The 19,477-nt window shown below is 38.3% G+C and overlaps 2 protein-coding genes across 2 annotated transcripts; both read left to right on the top strand.

The window, feature by feature from the left end:
- Nucleotides 1–1,645: 1,645 nt before the first annotated feature.
- On the top strand, nt 1,646–8,823 carry fuca1.2 (alpha-L-fucosidase 1, tandem duplicate 2). The gene is made up of 8 exons (XM_017454888.2): nt 1,646–2,207; nt 3,122–3,256; nt 4,301–4,438; nt 4,660–4,765; nt 4,864–5,064; nt 5,512–5,702; nt 7,120–7,219; nt 8,118–8,823. The coding sequence occupies exons 1-8, from the start codon at nt 1,870–1,872 to the stop codon at nt 8,247–8,249; spliced, it is 1,341 nt and encodes a 446-aa protein (XP_017310377.1). The 5' UTR covers nt 1,646–1,869; the 3' UTR covers nt 8,250–8,823.
- Nucleotides 8,824–9,127: 304 nt separating this feature from the next.
- Nucleotides 9,128–18,767, top strand: gmpr (guanosine monophosphate reductase). The gene is made up of 9 exons (XM_017454889.3): nt 9,128–9,524; nt 12,932–13,051; nt 14,591–14,674; nt 14,871–15,044; nt 15,144–15,225; nt 15,391–15,497; nt 16,396–16,438; nt 16,526–16,685; nt 17,815–18,767. Exons 1-9 carry the CDS (start codon nt 9,438–9,440, stop codon nt 17,993–17,995), a joined length of 1,038 nt encoding a protein of 345 aa, XP_017310378.1. The 5' UTR covers nt 9,128–9,437; the 3' UTR covers nt 17,996–18,767.
- The last annotated feature ends 710 nt before the right edge of the window (nt 18,768–19,477 follow it).

Here is a 19,477-nt window from a genome sequence, read left to right as displayed (position 1 = left end):
TCAGAGCCTAACCAGAGAGTAGTTAAAGTATAGCCTTATATTTCAGCTTTAATACTTTAGCCAGAGCGTCTGTCAAACAGCAGGCCACTGCGGTAATTCGGTTTTTATACTGGATATCTGATACAAATTGGAATTTCTCATTTTTGAAGAAGTAAATATCAATAATTGTCAAAATGATGCTACATTAAAGAAATGTGTAGACTTGCCACAGTCACTAAATTTAGTTCCTTTATAAATATAACACAGCTCCAGACACCCGGTTTGAGTTACTGTCTGTGTGGAGTTTGACATGTTCTCTCATGTGATGTTAGAAAATCTTTTGAGGATGTATAAAATATAAAATATGAAATTGATGAGGATGAGAATAAAAGGCACAGTCACACTTTCACAGCTATATCCTGTATCGAGGCCTTGGCAGAGTTGCCATAAGACACACACACAAGGTCAGATAGCAAAGTCTAGACGATTATATATATATATGTGATCATCGGTCAAGGTAAAAATGGCAGGCTGTTGGTACCAGGTGCAAGATAAGAGAAACTAAGGGAGAAAGACACATTCCTGTGATATGGGCTGTGAAGGAGAGGAGAAAAAGTTCACAGCGTTCTCCAGAGAGAAAACTCTCATAAACTCATGAGTGAATTGGTTAAATTGCTCCAGTTGTGAATGTGTGTGTCCGTGGTGCCCTTCAATGGACTTGTGTCTTTGTCTTTATTCCTAGTTTTGTTCTGGATGGCACAATGCTGAGAGGCTTTGGTCACTGTTAACAGCTGATTGTTTTATACAGCAGTGGTACAGGAGTCTCCAGATGTCTGATGTTTTTATTTTGTTACAGGAGTAGAAATCACAATATACCATTATTAAATTGCATCATTAAATACATTATAATAGCCGCACAATTAAATGAGTTCAACTGGGCCTAGTGTGTTCTGTCAGTGGATAGCACAGGAATAATAATAATAATAATAATAATAATAATAATAATAATAATAATAATAATAATAACAATAATAATAATAACAATAATAATAATAATAATAATAATAATAATAATAATAAAAGCTCTATGGCACGTTTGTGGCTAAATAGCCAGGATATTATATGAACACGTTTGAATAATCTTCAGTGGATTTTGATTTTGTTGTCAAAAGCTCAATGACTGCAAAGTGTAAAGTTGATATCTTTTCAGTTTTTTTCCCCTCAGTAAAATATCACAATTATATAAATATATTAAGAATAGATATACAGGCAAAAGTCATACATTTCCATCCTCCCAGTTCACAAAAATGTCCAATAATTGCATTTTAATGAATGTATAATAATGAATGTATAAATTTTGTGATGTGTCGTTCATTTTGAACGAATCTTTACTATGGCTCGGGAAGAACGAGTTGTCTTAGAGATTGATTCGTTTCACAGAGAGAGAGAGAGAGAGAGAGAGAGAGAGAGAGAGAGAGAGAGAGAGAGAGAGAGAGAGATTCGTAAAAGAAATGACAAAAAAAAGATTCATTCATTTTGCTGAACGTCATACAAAGATCCGAGTCAGCGAAATGATCCGAACTTCCCATCACTACTGTGTATGCTAAATGCGTAAAAGCGACGCAGTAACGACGCACCAAACGCTCCTAGAAAAAACCATGTGATCGACGCAAAACGAGTCATATGATCGACCACCACAGCGAACAAGCAAAACCTGTCGAGTCTACATTCAAATTCCTGGTATTAGGATGTTTTATTGTAATCTCAGGGAGGTCTCATACGGAAGATCACGTGACCCTGCAGTCGAATATCCTGTTCGATCGCGTGATTAGAGCTTGCAGTAAAGGAACGCTACAGTCCTCCTCACCTGCTGCTGTTTCAGATTAAACGATGCTGTGGACGCCGCTGCTGTGCGCCGTGTGCTGCGCGTTGGTCAGTGGAGAGCGGTACAAGCCCGACTGGAAGAGTCTGGATGCCAGACCTCTGCCTACATGGTACGACGAGGTCAAGTTCGGGCTGTTCGTCCACTGGGGGGTGTTTTCAGTACCGGCTTTCGGCAGTGAGTGGTTCTGGTGGTACTGGAAGGGTGCACTGGATCCTTCATACATCCAGTTCATGATGAAGAATTATCCTCCGGGATTCACATACGCAGAGTTCGCACCGCAGTTTAACGCCCAGTTCTTCGAGCCAGACTACTGGGCGGAAGTGTTCGAGGCTTCCGGGGCCAAGTGAGTATCCAAAGAGTATCTAAAGTGTGTGAGAGTGATGTGTTTACCATCGCAACCTTGTGACAGTTTCCGGATCCAGCCATGAGAATGATTTCAATACAGTCTTCTTTTGTCAAAGGTGTTCTTAAAGGCCATCTGAAAAAATATAATATAATATAAACTAAGTATGAAAACTTTTGGGAGACATTTTGCAAAAAAAAAAAAAAAAAAAAAAAGTGTTCATTTCCTTTATGTATGGAGACTTTTGGGACACCCTGTAGATTATGTCCGAACTTTTTCCACCCTCAATGTGAAATTAAATGTAAAAAAAAAACAAACGAACAAAAAACATACAGAAACTTTGTAGGATTTATTTATTTATTTAGTTTATACGATAAACTGGTTGCGCAAGTATGCACACCCTTAAACTAATACTTTGTTGAAGCACCTTTTGATTTTTTTTTTTTTCACACCATCCAGTCTATCAGCATGTCACATCTTGACTTAGCAATATTGTCCCACTCTCTCTTACCAAAACATTCCAGATCCATCAGAATGTAAGGGTATCTCCTGTGACCAGCCTGCTTCAGGTCACCCCAACAACACAACTCTGAGATGTTTATGAACTCAGACCTAATGTATCATGTCCTGCTCATGTTACACAAGAGAACCTGTAGATATAATTGAGTATTAGGAACCATAGAGCAACTATAAAGCCAAAACATTCATATCTGGCAGTGTGTGTGTTTATTTTTGCACCACAGAACAAATCCTAAGTAATCACCACAGAACAAATCCTAAGTAATCACACTCTGGATCTAACATAACCGGTTCATCTAGGGAACACCTATTGATGTGGTGTTTCAGGTGTTCGTGCCAGTCCAGTTTACTATAATAACCCTGTCCTAAGTGTTTTGTTTCTGAACACCACACAGGTACGTTGTTTTCACTACGAAACACCATGAAGGTTTCACTAACTGGGGATCGCCAACATCATGGAACTGGAACTCCGTTGATAATGGGCCTCACAGGGACCTCGTCGGAGAGCTGGGGACTGCCATTAGGAAGAGGTGTGTGCAGCCTTTGTGCTTTCTTGTGTGTGTGTGTGTGTGTGTGTGTGTGTGTATACAAATTTATACCACAGTGCTGTTGAATCCTCAATTCTGATTGGCCAGTATGTCAGGAGTTCTTAAAGTAGTTGTAACTGCAAAGTTTATATTAATGTGCTTTTTTCTATTAACTTATCGTTTCTATAGTAACATCTCAATCACAGGGACTTGTGTGGTGGAGACCGAGATGAGTAGCCCAAAATATTTACTCAAGTACAAGTAAAATGACTTATAAAGATAATTACTAAAGTAACAGTGAAAGTAATAATATTAATAATGACTTGAGTAAGAGTAATAAAGTATCCAATGAGAACTACTCAAGTAGCAAGTTACTAGTTACTTCAGATCTGATTAAAATGAAGGGAAAATCCCGAATCTCGGACTACATGGAGAACTGTAAGTCACATCTCTCCTTGAAAGGCTGTCTGGTATGTTCAAAAAGTTACTCCAGTAAATGTAGTGCATTACTACCCACCTCTGGGTGGAGACTCCTAAACCGATTAAAAATGTGTGCAGTTATTGATTTAAATATATATATATATATATATATATATATATATATATATATATATATATATATATATATATATATATATATATATATATCCTCAAAAAAATAAAAAATTTGCATCGTCTTCAGTGTCAGTGCTTTGTAACAGTCAGTGGTAAAGCTGTACCTTTTAGATTATTTTTTTTTTTTTTGGTTTTACAGAAATGAGAGGCTGGTGAGGAAATGATTGTTGATGGGTGTGAAAATGTAGCGATGACAGGAACTAACTTTTTTTGCTGATGCAACATGCATATCTTTAGTAAATAAAATAAAAAACTGTTAGTCTGGGTAAAATGCTGAAAAGTAATAACACACTGCTGGTATTGGAAAATAGTCAACTTTGGGGAAGTAATAGTAATTTTGACACATCAGGGCACATCACTTCTCCCCAGACTTGATTAATATCCTTAATGTCCTTGTATTGACATTGACATGTTTATGAACATTTCCTACAGGTCTCTGCACTATGGACTTTACCACTCGTTGTATGAATGGTTCAATCCCCTGTATCTAAAAGACAAGCAGTCAGGCTTTAAGACCCAGGAATTTGTTTATACCAAAGTCTTGCCAGAGCTTGTTGACCTTGTCACAAAGTAAGCTGGGACAGTCACACACTCTCATTACATGTCTTTTAAAATGGATATAAAACACTAAAACACCGTTAACAGAAATTCTAAGATAAGAGAAATGATCACGCATGATTTTATTGATTGTGCTTTACTTAAGTTGGTTATTTGCCATGTCATCCAATTTCAGCCTTTTATATTGTACCAAGCAGCGTTTATTAGCTAATGACACCTTTTTGTATTTTCAGGTACAAACCAGAGCTGATCTGGTCAGATGGGGACTGGGAAGCCCCTGACACTTACTGGAACTCCACTGAATTTTTAGCCTGGCTTTACAATGACAGTCCAGTGAAGGTGGGTAAAATTAGCCTGTGTAGGATATACAGTACATGATAATCTACTTGATAATTGGATTTAAACTGGATCTTTATGTTGTAACTCTGTTTCTGCAGGATGTAATTGTGGTGAATGACAGATGGGGGAACGGAACATACTGTAAACATGGCGGTTACTACAACTGTGCTGATAAGTTCACTCCATCCACAATGCCCAAACACAAATGGGAGAAATGTAATTCAATAGACACGTACTCCTGGGGTTATCGTAGGAACATCAGGCTCAGTGATTTGATGGATTTGCCCACCATTATTAAGGTGAAATATGTTGCTAACATTGCTATCTAATAATAAATGGATTAAGAATGTGCTGTGTTGTTTTTTTTTTCTGCCTTATTACTTTGCCTTATACATTTCAAGAGCAAGATAAAAGAAAGGGAACCGTTGTTTATAACGGTTGTAACGAAACCGATAACAGGAACTAGTCTTGTGGACAATGCACAACGTTAAATGTAACTATAATCTAATTTAAAACAAAGTATAACATGCCATTCACTGATAAGTTAAAAAATTTGAGTCATTGGCAAAGTGTTGTGGTATAAGAGGAATAAAACACTTCAGAACATGCTGTTATAGGAAAATAATCAACTTCAGGGTCTGGCCACATCACACCAGCCTATCATCACCATCTATTCCTATAACAGCATGCCCCTGACTGTTCCCTATCAAAGTCACATTTTCTCATCACACTTTTATCCATTACAGGATCTCGTCTTCACTGTGACTTATGGAGGAAATTACCTGCTGAATATCGGACCTACGTCCGATGGCATGATTTCACCCTTGTTTGAAGAGCGGCTCCGAGGTGTTGGTGCCTGGTTGAAGGTTAATGGTGAGGCCATCTACTCCACCACACCATGGAGAGTTCAGACCGAGAATGCCACTGTTCCAGTCTGGTGAGGGTTTTTTTTTTTCTTTGTTCTTGGTTTTATTTTTAATTTTTTTAATCTTTAGACTTCCTTGTGTTAATTACAGAAGTGAGCTGTAATGGTAGACTGTATCATGTGCAGTATGCTGTCAAATGAGACAAAAGTAGATTTATGTAGGGCCTGTAAAAAAAAAAAAAATAATAATTGGAAAACACATCTGTAAGACTTCCCTGGATTGGGTAGGAAATGAGGAACGGGTGGCAGGCTTGTGACAACTCCAAAAAAAAAAAAAAAAAAAATTATTCTATTTCTGGGGTTAAAAATACTTAAATACAAAAGTATTTAAAAATACTTTTGCTTTTCTGTTAACTTACTTTATCTTGCAAAACACATGCTCTCTCTGTTTGACTTGTTACGGGCGCCTGAAAACACAAACGGCCCACGTAAGTAAACTCGGGCTAATCCAACACAGGTGAGCATAATCACGTGTTACCTGATGGTTCATCCTGCCTGCTCTCTGTGCGTGTGACCTGTTGCTCAAACAACAGAGCAAATTCAGTAAAGACTCCTTCAGCTCCAGTGTAGCAAGGAAAGGTCCAGGAAGTTGTTCTTTCTTAGCAACAGCAATCACCCTGTACAATAATTCATTCAAGCTAACAGACACTTGGCTAGCTGGATTAATTATATTTTGAATAACAATAGACAATACCTGCTTAAACTTGTGTCAGTTACATAATAATGAGTCTTTGTTGGTCACAGCACAGTGAAATTCTTTTTTTCGCATACCCCAGCATGCCAGGAAGTTGCGGTCAGAGTTCAGGGTCAGCCATGATACGGTGCCCCTGCTCATGGGCCCAGCAGTGGCAGTTTGAACCACCGACTTTCTGATCGGTAACCCAGAGCCTCAACCGCCCAACAAAGCCACCACTACTACTCTGCTAGCCTCCTGCTCTTATAGCATCCCCCTGCCTCCCCCCTTGTTTGTGTTCTTAACTTCTAGTGAGGGGGGAAAAAAGGTAGTAATGGAACTACTGTCTATAGCTGCTAATATAAGTGACAGGACATACTTCACTGACATTCCTCAGCATTACATATTGTTACAGTATGACGTGATATTCATTTTATATTAAAATAATTGTAATCGTTGCCAATTTGTTGTCATATACGACAGAAGCGTTTTGCTCCTCTTCTGGTTGGTTGCAGTAACTCCACTTCAAATCAGACCACATCACACCACCATGTCATTGATTATTTTCCTATAACAGCATGCTGTCATGGTTTATTCCTGACATAAAGCATCCATCAAATCTTCAATAATCCAAAAGATGACTCTGCCCTAAAATTGCTGACTACAGTGTGTTTCGCATCTCCCAAAATAAGAAACCATATTTTAGGAATACATGAGGGTCTTATTATATAACGATTCCTGTCTTTTTGTTCAAAGGTACACTTCCAAAGGCACTGCTGTGTATGCCATCTTTCACACCAGACCGATGCAGTACTCATTCGAGCTCTCCTCTCCTGTGACCTCCGACACCACCGTGGTATGTATTTCTGAAGGCTTCGCAAAGATTTTTACTTATTTATTTACTAATAATGTTTAATAAGGCTCCGTGATAATGGCTGAAATGATTCACAGATATTTTTTGTTTATATTCTACATTATTTTTCAATTATCTGTTAGAATTATTTAACCCATTTAAATTAGAAAGCAAAGTCAGACTCCTCCGTATGCACATAATGTTGGCCTTTAAAGGATACAGTAAATTAAAAGGACCTGGCTGTAAATATGTTAATAAATAAGCCAGGATTGTGTGCAATTATCGGTTCAGCCTGACTTGCTTGGACATCTTTAGTGATGGCTTATAAAATAGATTTGGATTGTGGTGTTGATGTGTTTGGGAACATTTTCAGAGGTCAGACATTTCTACAATCCTAACCAATGTTGAAAATGTGAGAAATGATCGATTTCACAGATGTTTTATTCCTGGGTCTTCTTTCAGTCAATTAACACTCACACTACAAGATTTGCCCAGGAAAAAAAAAACACCACACACTTTCAAATTAAGCTCACAAATCATGTACATAAATTTGCATGCACATCATACAAAGCAACCTACAACTGAATTAAGCAAATTTGCCTGATGTTGTTAGCATTTACATAAACAGTGAAGGGAGTGTGCTACACCACAGGATAATATGGGATGATGGTCATTTAAGACCTGCTTAAAATCTGGACACCTTTGTACGTCACTGGTAGAAGAAAATCAGCCTCAAAATCGGCTTAGTTATTCTATATTCTGATTTGGGCATACTTATCAGTATTGCAATTAATTAATTCATTAAGAAAGCTGGAAATCATAATGAAACTGCAATTAATTATGCAGCACTAGTGCATTCCAGACAAATTAGGATAAGTCTTATGGTCCTTCATTTGTTTAGGTGACTCTGTTGGGAAGCTCTGAGCCTTTAAAATGGGCTCCTCTACATTCCTCTGGACTGATCATGCTGCTGCCTGAGCTGCCGAGCAGTGCCGCTGAGGCCTGGGCCATCAAACTGGACGGAGTGGCTTAACGGCCTGCTTCATAGGGAGAGAAGTTTCTAGGTGATTTTATACAAGGGTGGATCTTGCCTTAATGTTTTGCCTTAACTTTTTTTTTTGTACTGATCATTAAGAAGTTTTCAATGTTTGTATCAAGTTTTATACATTCACTCTATACAAATCACTGAATTACAATCTCTGCCTAATAAATTATAACTGTTCATTTTTAAATCTGACCTCATTTTATATATCTGTGTGTATGGGAATTGGTAGCTCAGTGGTTAAGATGTTGGGGTACTAATCAGAAAGCCATGAGTTCAAATCCCAGCACCACCAAGCTGCCTCTGCTGGGCCATTAACCCTCAACTGTTCAGTTATATTAATGAGATAAAATGTTTATCGCTCTGGATAAGAGTGTGTTCCAAATGCAGTAAATGTAATGTAAATGTACGGAATTGTTCATCACTTTATTATAATTGCCTGTGCTCTCTCTCTCTCTCGCCCAACCCCCCACCGTTAAATCAACCATACTGTCTGAAATACTGTCTTAAATGTCAAATCAAGTCCTAAAATTAATTGTTTACATCATTAAAAAATAACTCCACATTTCATTGTCATGCTTTTCAAAAAAATAATAAACAAGCAAGAGTGGATGAGATTAGATGCTTTCATCCTCATCCCTTCTTTGTTTGTCCTCTTCTTTCATTTACCCCTTTTCCCTTCCCCCATAGTCCCCAGGGGGTGGTCTGAAAGTCTAGCTAGTGTTCTGCTTCTGAACGTGTTCTGCTGCGCATACTGCAGTGCTGAGCAGAGCCGCAGTGTGTGTGTGTGTGTGTGTGTGTGTGTGTGTGTGTGTGTGTGTGTGTGTGTGTGTGTGTGTGTGTGTGTGTGTGTGTGTGTGTGTGTGTGTGTGTGTGTGTACACGAATGTGTGTTTATGTGTGTCAGCTGGCCAGACGGGAAATGTGCCTGCCTCGGCTGCTGCTACTCCACACTGTAAGAGGAGAGAAGACAGAGCAGGGACGAAGCAGAGAGCGAGGAAACAAGAGGTAGAGTATGGCCCTCGCCAAATAAAGCCATGGGGGCCTGGGGTGGGATGGCCCTTAGCACTCTATAAATACGCTGGGCTTCTGCCGATTCGGGTTTGGTGCCTGGAGCTGTGTAACAGCACGCGCACCAGCCCAGCACAGGAGAATCTCATCCACACTCAGGCCTTCAGCCATGCCACGAGTGGACGCCGACCTCAAACTGGACTTTAAAGATGTCCTGTTGAGACCAAAGAGGAGCAGCCTAAAGAGCCGGTCTGAGGTAAGATCAGAAGGCTGTGTGAGAGGTAAAACTGTCAAAGTGGAGTTTAAAGCTTGGGAGAATGGGAGTGCTGACCTTGCTGAGGTCAAACTAACTTGGCAAGGCTTTATTTAGACCCATATTTAGTTTTCTCAAAGAGGCTGCTTTTGATCATTGCGGATCTGTAGCTGGTCGACGTGTGTCTACTGAGTGTTTCTTATCTCCTTCGGTATGTTGTGTTGATGCAACCTGAATCCGGCTCAGATACACAACCCCAAGGGAGAGGTGACTTATGGTGACAACTGATCACACTAAGGTAGAGCAACTCGAGCCGAGCTACATGCTGAAAATGTTTAAAAATAGTCCTGTGTTCTTAATGCCTCTGAAAATAGATTCCACTCTGGTGCAACTGTTCTTCAACACTGTCTGCTTAAGTGAATGTTTGAGAGACACCCACAATGCAGTGCGCCGTAATGCACTAAATGAGTCCAAATGCCATTGTTTTCCTGGAAGTCTCCTGGCCAGGCAATTTAAATGGCAATTTAGTTTTAAATGGCAATGATCTTCTAAATATATCGTTCCACTCAATAGGTTTCCTTTGCGTTTGCGTAATAACACACAACAGGTTATCATTTTTACGCAATAGCCATCACATCTGCTTTACAGTCTGTTAAGTCTTACCAGAGAGTCCATAAATTCCAAAACCTCCAGTTTCGCCACTTTAGGTGCCATTTGGTATCTTGCTGCTGTTTGAGAGCTTAAAAAGATGACGTTTCGTAACTGAAAAGAGGCAATACTGCAATATACGCCCAGTTTCTGCTTCATAATCCATGAGACCACCTCAGCTAATGATCTTGTGCATTAGAGAAGCTTTGCATTCCCTGCAGGATGACGTCACTAGCCAGCAGATCATGTTATAGATTTCCTGATTTGATTGTCTGATGGCAGACAGTCCAAAACAGAGAGAATTTATTGGAATTTGTAATCTGTCACTATCTTCAAAAAACAGCTAAAGACCCGCATCTTCCGTGAGCACATGACTAACCCCTAAAATGCCAACCCCACATTATCCTTTAAAAAAAAAAAAAAATCTTACTCTTACACCTCTACTCTGTGCACTTTGCTTTTCTAGAACTCAATTAAAAGATCTTGTATAGTAGCACTACTTGTATTGTATTGATATATCACTTTGCTTGTATTTTCTCATTTGTAAGTCGCTTTGGATAAAAGTGTCTGCTAAATGAATAAATGTAAATGGAAATTCTTTCTCCCTAGTAACTATTTAATATAATTCATTGAAATAAATGTAATCTTATTGCACTATTTTATTTCTGTATATGATTTAGAGTGGGTGGAATTCTAGATCTAACAACCCGTATATAAAATAACTAATGGAAATGAACCGTTATTTTGATCTTTTCAGTCAAATTTTGCACTGCAATCATCAATGACAGATTTAACTCGTCAGTGCTGGCACATGACCATGGTATAAGTGGGATAATCACATCTGCTTTGAGTTGGGTGGTTCTTTGTCTCCACGTCCTGGATTAAAATCATGTAACACACACCTAACTGTGGATTATCCCTTCTTCATTATTAGCTATTGTATTGACGGCATAGTATCACATAATATCATTCAGAAATCAGCAGATAACCTTGTGTCTTTTGAAATAAAAATATTTAACTCAGTAAAATGAAACACTCTGGAGTCAGACCAATTGGTGGAAGATTGGAAGGATAACATGTACACACTCAAGATTGTACATGTTAGGATTAATACTCAGGATTAACATATTAAATATGATACATTTCTGCAATGTGGACCTCACTAACAATTAGATTGGCTACTGTGTGTGTGTGAGAGAGAGAGAGAGAGAGAGAGAGAGAGAGAGAGAGAGAGAGAGAGAGAGAGAAAGAGAGAGAGAGAGAAAGAGAGAGAGAGAGAGAGAGAGAGAGAGAGAGAGAGAGAGAGAGAGAGAGAGAGAGAGAGATAGATCAGGATGCATCAAGTTACAAGGCCTGTGCCTTGTAAATAGCTCATTTGGCTCGACTGCTCCTGGAAATGATTCAGCACAAACTGGATTCAACTGACTGGCATAATAGTGTGAGTATTCCCATTGAAATTCAGTCAAAGGGAACAACAGCCTTTCCAAATTTCACATTTAGTACATTTTCCTAAAACATGCTTTTAGATACAATTTGCATACTATATTTTCCTGAAATGACGCACAAGAGTTGTGTGCTGAAAAAAGCTCAGCACTGAATGACCACATAATAGTATATTAATCCATTATGTAATATGGGATGGAGGGAATGAGATGATTGTTGAGGTTATTATAATATAACTACATTTATTACACTACACATTGTTCACATCGAACATGCTTCTCCGAGGAAAGGAAGACACTGTGCTTTCTTTTTAAACACATAGTCATATGTTACTGCTCTGACATCAAAAATGGTACTAAAAATGCAAAGAAATGACTAAAGGAGCATGGCTTCCAATAAACTTTAAATGAAAACAACAATAATCAAGCAACAACAAATCTGTATGTTTATATTTCATTTATGGAGTCCTTTTGCTAATTGACAGTAGCTTATAATCAATAGTGGCTGTGTTCAAGACAATTGAAGTAGCTAATACATGCTCACAAAGTCACCAAAGGAAGCCAGAGAATAGTCTTTTACTTCTTCATGTAACACATTTTCATATGCAAATTATCATGTTGATTTAATAAATATGCAAAAGAATCTATGACGTCACCTGTGAAGGTGTAGATCAGTGTTTATAAAGGTAAGTATGATAGATTTTGTGTTGCTTGGTCATTGTTTTGGTATATTAAGCCACTTTAAGCTTTTTTCGAATGCCCCAGTGAGTTGATCAGCATCCTCCTCCAACAGAGTATTAACATTAGTGATGTGTTGTTCAGGGACAAATCAAGTCTTTAAGGTGAATGCTGAATGTTTTTTGGTCTTTTTTTTGTAGTGCGAATGGTGAGACCTGTGTATGAATCTCAGCTGTGTGTATGGGGGGAAAAAAACAGGTTTTATCATATTTTTTTACTCTTTTGACTGAAAGATAAACTTAATTAAAAGTATATCCTTTTTTTTTTTTTTAGCAGAAAAACTTACTTGCCAGATTTGACCTTCAGTTTTCTGTATTGCAGAGGGCTGATCTGAGTGGTGATTACCTCTGTACTGTGTTGTGTACATGTACTGTGTGTAAAACATTCTGGACAATAATCTAGAAATAAATAAATAAATAAAAATCCCTGAAATAATGGTCAAATACGTCAACACCTAATATTAAGGAAATGTCGAAGGAAATACCAGATGTTTGGTCAACCTACTCAGACTTACGTTAAAGTTAAAAAGTTTTTTTTGTGTGTGTGTCCTAATGTAGTTGTCCTTGTTTATCTCCTTCGTAGGTAGACCTTCAGAGGACTTTCACATTCCGCAACTCAAAGCAGACATACAGTGGCATCCCGATCATCACTGCTAACATGGACACCACGGGTACTTTTGAGATCGCCCGGGTAATGAGCAAGGTGAGCATTTTCTGTGTCACAGACAGTACTGTAAGTGATGAAACATTGCCACAATACCTGCAGTCTGTTTTAACACTTCTGGCAGCTGAGTGCTAAGTTTGTACACCCTTAGGAAAAAATGAAGTGACATCAAATTTTAGAAAATGAGGTTTAAGGGCAAAATTTGTTAAATAGTGTATTTTAACATATTAATAGTTCCCCTTCTGAATAAATCTCTTCAATTATCGTCTATGCTCACCTTTGTAACTTTATAACTGAGCTCCCCACCTTGCACATTCTTCTGATATGTCTGTCAGATCTTTGTCAATTCTTCTTACCATACTGTAGAATCTGTAAGACCTCATGATTAAAAAGGGATAAATCATATAAATCCCATGATTCTCTTCTAAATGATGTCCCAAACAGATCAACTGTAGATGAGTTGTTTAAAAATAGAGGGATGTACATTTTCATCCTAAAACCATGTGGGATGCACTCAACATTTTCAGAAGACTCTCCATGGACATACTATGTGTCTGTGCAACAGGGCTGTATCTAATAAGAGTATTTGTATCTGTATACAATGGGGTCCAAACATCTGAGACCACATTGAAAATCTGGGGGGGTTTTTTCATTTGAAAATGGAAATAATAAGAAGGATTTGGAATTTTGAAATCTTTAAAACAAAGAAAGTAAAATGTTCAATGATGTACTATTCAGGATTTTGCACTATTTCTAGGTCCCTATATAAATGTAAAGAAATTTGTGATCTTGACAAGGGTAACTGCTTTGTACAAAAGGTCAGATTTTCCTCATGCCTAATCTTTTCTATTGAAGCACGTGTTCAGACGATACTCCGATGGATTTGATCTAAAATGGATCATGAGGTTTTGCACAAACTTTTGGAGTCCATGCCAGCTCGAGTGCATGCTTTCATTAAAGCAATACAGGAATGTGCCAAATATTAAGAAACTCTGAAATTCATGTAAATATTTCAGAGATTCTACTTTTCACCCAAGTTGCCATCAATAATATAATTAGTAATTAAAATTGTTGTATTAAATTATAAAGGAATGCAAAATAGAAGCATTTTCACAAGTGGTCTCAGACCTTTGGCTCCCACTGTATGTTTAGTGCTCCATATCTTCATATCTGTATCTGAATTTAAACCCAAAGTGGGTGTGGCTTAAACTAGAAGGCATGTCCTTCCTTCCTTCCTTCCTTCCTTCCTTCCTACCTACGCCCTTCCTACCCACCTTCTACTTGCCCACCTACTTGTACTTGCCCACCTACTTGCCCACCTACCCACCTCCTGGATATACTGGGGGGACGGTAGAAATGGCTGCAGTGTCAGCACGGTGTGTGAATTCTTTCCCCCTTAGCAGTTATTATTTTTGCCTGTAAACAAACAAACAATGTTCCATCTATTCAAATCTGCATTTGTATCCATTCAGAACACATTATCTGCTCATTCTGCATAATGTATTTTTATTCAGTCACATCCCTACTGAGCCTACAGTTTTGTTTCTGAACTTTTCTTCTTTTTTTTTTTTTTCTCAGCATACGCTCTTCACCGCCATCCACAAGCATTATACGCTGGAAGAATGGAAGACATTTGCATCCAATCATCCAGAGTGCCTAGAGGTAACATAAAAAAGCACTTGCCAAGTGACAGTGTGATTGAGCAATCTTTAGTCACAGCCAGGCTACGCATTACAAGAGGAAAACGCAGCAGTGCCATTTTAGTGATTTGTAGTGATTCAAGCACAGTAGGAAAAGTTCTGTCTTCTGGATTGCCTCATGATGAGTGAATATGCAACATATTTTCTCTCCTCCTCAGCATGTGGCTGTGAGCTCAGGCAGTGGGCAGGCAGATCTGGAGAAACTGTGCAGCATTCTGGAAGCCATTCCACTCATTAAGTACATTTGCCTGGATGTGGCCAACGGATATTCCGAGCACTTTGTGGAATTCGTCAAAACAGTCCGGGGGAAGTTCCCTAACCACACCATTATGGTAAGAGAGCCAAGTCAATGCTTTCCCAAGCATAAAATAGCAATCACCTGTTGCTCTGTTTTAAAAATCCAATCATTCATGTCTTTCTGGACCCAACAGGCTGGAAACGTTGTGACGGGTGAGATGGTGGAGGAGCTCATTCTGTCTGGAGCCGATATCATCAAAGTGGGCATCGGACCGGGTGTGTGCCATGGCTCATTTTCCTTTTTTAAACTAAAGACAACAACCAATTAATATGTTTAGCTGTTTCTACACAAGACTGCAATTTAAATAGAGATGCAATCACTGAGTAAAAACACATCTGTATGAATACCTCACAAAATCAACTAAAAAACTGTGTATGCAGGTTCTGTGTGCACCACTCGCATCAAGACCGGCGTGGGCTACCCTCAGTTAAGTGCTGTTATTGAGTGTGCAGATTCTGCTCATGGACTGAAAGGACACATCATCTCTGTGAGCATGATTACACTTTTCATGCATCGTGGCTAGACGATGGCTGGCTTTAAAATCGAGTCGCACTTACCTTATTTTATCATAAGAGGGCAGCATCTAGCTTTCTGTGCTTCATATAATCGCACAAGAGAAACATTCCATTTGGACAGAAGTTAAAGGAAAAATCCACCCTGAACAGCTTATTAAATGCTATCACTAACATTCGATCTTCACTGGTGTAAAAGATTTATTTTGTAATGAAAAATATGAGTTTATTTATTATTAGTAGTAGTAGTATTTATTTATTTTTTACCTTTTTTTCACCGACCTGTTGGTCTACTTTCACTTTGGTTAACAGTTTCCTACATTACCCACAATGCTCTTTGACTACCTGCTGATAGCGGTGCCTGTAGGATTTAACCCTTGCTCCATCTCTACCTAAAGAGAGTGATGCAGCAGGGCTTTAGTCCTTTAGTCTGTCCAGCTCTCTCACTTCATCATCTGTTCACTCTGATCGAACATATCAAGTTCCAAAGCTTCAACGTTAATACTAACATCCACGTCTTTGCTGTAACTCAACATTATTGCATTGTATAGTTGCATTGCATTAAGAAAACTTTGAGTCCAGTGGTTGCTGTGTCCACTATTACAACTACTAGTACTAGTACTACTACTACTTCCACTACTGCCACTGAAAATATTGAATGTGTTTCAGGGTGGATTTTTTTTTGTAAGATCAGAGGATTGGAGTTCTAAAGACATTGCTATTGTTGTTGTTGTTGTTGTTAATAATAATAATAATAATAATTTGTATTATTATTTATGCTTTTAGAAAGATCTTTATATTTAAAATTAAAATAAGCTTATTTTTAGTTCCAGTTTCTGTAAGTAGTATATTAAGTTGTCGTTCCTTCTCCAGGATGGAGGCTGCAGTTGCCCAGGAGATGTTGCCAAGGCCTTTGGTAAGTTTTGCTCTCAGGTCATTTTCATAATACAAACTGTCATTTGAGAGACTTCTCTGATTTCCTGTCTCCTTGGTGATCTTGTAGGCGCAGGAGCCGATTTCGTCATGCTAGGAGGAATGCTAGCAGGGCATGACCAATGTGCCGGTGAAGTCATTGAAAAGGATGGAAAGAAGTTTAAGCTGTTCTATGGCATGAGCTCAGACACAGCCATGAAGAAATATGTTGGTGGTGTGGCAGAATACAGGTGAAGTAGACTCTCAATTTGACTGAATTTATTTTTTGAGAAATTTTTTGTGCTTTTCTGGCCACAAGCTTCAGTGTAATGATCGTTGCAATATGAATGGTTATACATGCTTGCATGCACTGTTTTCTTTTTTGTTTGTTTGCTTTGTTTTGCTTTTTTTTCAGGAAAACAATCAATGACAGTTATTTTTGAAAAAGATACTGTTAGATATATAGATTGGAAAAGGTTCACAGCATCAGATCTTAGAGTTATTAGAGTTTTGTTAGAAACAGTTATAACATAGTTATTCAGTTATAATACCAACTGCCCTTTTCCATGTAAGTTGGTGGTTCTTGGTGATGTTTAATGATGGAAAATAACAGGTTCGCTAACCGCAGCCAGACGTTTGGCTCACAAGACTAGGAGATGTATAACTGGTGATTGTCAATGTCAGTGTGCATGTCTGAAACCACACTCTAACTACTATATAGTGCAAAATTTTGGCAATTCTACCACTTTGTAAGCATCCGATATCCAGTTCATTTATGATTGGATATCCACTTCATCCCCCCCAGTCCAGAGACTATCTTGCTCCAAAAAGCCCTATGTGTCACAGTGTTCAAAAGGTGTTCCTGCTGGTATTCAGATACATGGACGTGAGTACACGTAAACTTGGAATGCCAAATAAATTGCAGCTTTAGAGATTATGAAGGTTAAAAAGTGTACAATAATTATTAGATGCTCTTTAGTCTATGGATGAAGCATGTGAGGCTGAGACTGTATCTACTTTGACCTTATTGAGCGTCAAAACATTATGGTTCACATGGAACCTTGTAATTCTATGGTCTCAATTTGAAGGGAATATTTTTGACACAACTAATGATTTCAATCATTTAATCATTTATGCATTTGCAACTATATATTTACAATTGAGCTGAGTAATTAAGGTTCCAAATAACTGGTTAAAGGCCATGCTTAAGGGCCCAAGATTGGCAGCTTGTCAGTTGCCAAGATTTGAACTCACAATCTTCTGATCAGTAGACCAGACCCTTGCGCACTTCTCCACACTGCAGGTAGTCTAGGTCTTATTTTTACTTTTCATCGAAGATGTACTTTATTCATGTCCTGATCCTGATTTTTGTCTCTGTAGGGCGTCTGAGGGCAGGACTGTGCAGGTGCCGTATAAAGGTGATGTTGAGGACACCATCAGAGACATCCTAGGCGGCCTGCGCTCCACCTGCACATATGTAGGAGCGGCCAAACTCAAAGAGCTTAGCCGCAGAACCACGTTCATCAGAGTTACACAGCAATCGAGCCAAATGTTCACCTAAAGCCATAAAGTACAACCATACACTCAGAAAGTAAACAAACGTAGAACTCAGAGCAGTAGAGTAAAAGCACTCTGAGACACATTTATACATGCAACCGTACCTCACTGGGTCATATTTGCACATGTACCTTGGATACAAGCGGTTGCTGACTTCATACAGGTGTATTTCATACAGTTAACTCAAAACAATGCCAGAGATTTGTTTATTTATTTATTTTTTAAATTTCGCACAGGAGCCATGCTGTAGTGCTTGACAAAACAGTTCATTTACAGCAAGAGCATGATTCAGCCTGTTGTTAATATAAGCCTTTAACCTCTCCAAAAAGAGGGTGCAATGATGATAAGGTTCTATATGAAGGATATTGGATAGGGCCTCAACAAATTAGCCTTTGGGAAAAGATATTTGTGAATTTATTCATTAAAACTATGCAACCAGTGAAAGGATATGAGCAAACATGAGGTGCAAGATGAATAAATATCAAGGACTTCAAGTTATCCAAATAAGTAAGAGTAAGAATACGATGTTGCCCATGTGAAACATTTTTGCGAATGTGCTAATATTGGTGTGTGGTGTAACATTGACTTGATTGGAAAAGAGACTTGTGCGCAGCATACTGTGCTATTTCTGTTGGCCTGCCTGTTTCTTGAATGTACACTGGTTTTAGGCAGGATGTAGCTTCAGACCAGAGGAATGTGAAAGGCCGTGGTGCCTAATGTCCTGTTCGTTTAGTGTCACACTGTAACCCATGGAGTAATAAAGGGATCTAAATGAACTATTTGAGTACGTCTGAACTCTTTTGTGAGATGTAAGGTTTCTCCTAACAGAACAAAAATGAAGTCTTCAAATTATAATCTGACCACCATTTCACAGATGAGCTGCTAAACGCTTTAGTGCGTGCAACATGTTTTATTCCCAATAAGACACTTTGTTCCATCATTCAGAACTGAAATTATGATTACGAAGGATGAGTGCATTCTAATTGCTGCTGAAACATTTAATAAATGTGGGCAGGATGGAGACAGATGTCATTGTTCGAGCAGGACATCGGAGAGGTGCACTAATGTTAGTTATTAGACACTTCTTAATCTTTACTTGGGTAAATACATACTGTAAAGAAAAAATATTACTTTTACCCAGTTTCATTCTGGTTTGTTTGTTCATCACATTTCCCTCCTGGTTGTTCTCATAGGGTGCTCAGCACAACGCTGTTGACTACAATGATTATCATTGTGTTTGATAATCAGTAGAAATTCAGCAATAAATATCAGCTTGTTAAAAATATTTTTAAAATATACACTCTAGAAAGGAGTGAAACTCACAAAACCTCTACAATTTGTCAAGTAATTCCCAGACAATAATTTTCAATGTTGACAGCATTAAATGATAATGTAACATGTAAAAAAATAATAATGTTTTACCCTGTGTTAAAAGCATAAATTATGAACAGAAAGGCATTTATTTATTATTCAATAAAAAACTTAA

The sequence above is a fragment of the Ictalurus punctatus genome, chromosome 24, assembly GCF_001660625.3.
Source record: "Ictalurus punctatus breed USDA103 chromosome 24, Coco_2.0, whole genome shotgun sequence".
Lineage (NCBI taxonomy): Eukaryota > Metazoa > Chordata > Actinopteri > Siluriformes > Ictaluridae > Ictalurus > Ictalurus punctatus.
This window is presented reverse-complemented; position numbering and strand designations above follow the sequence as displayed.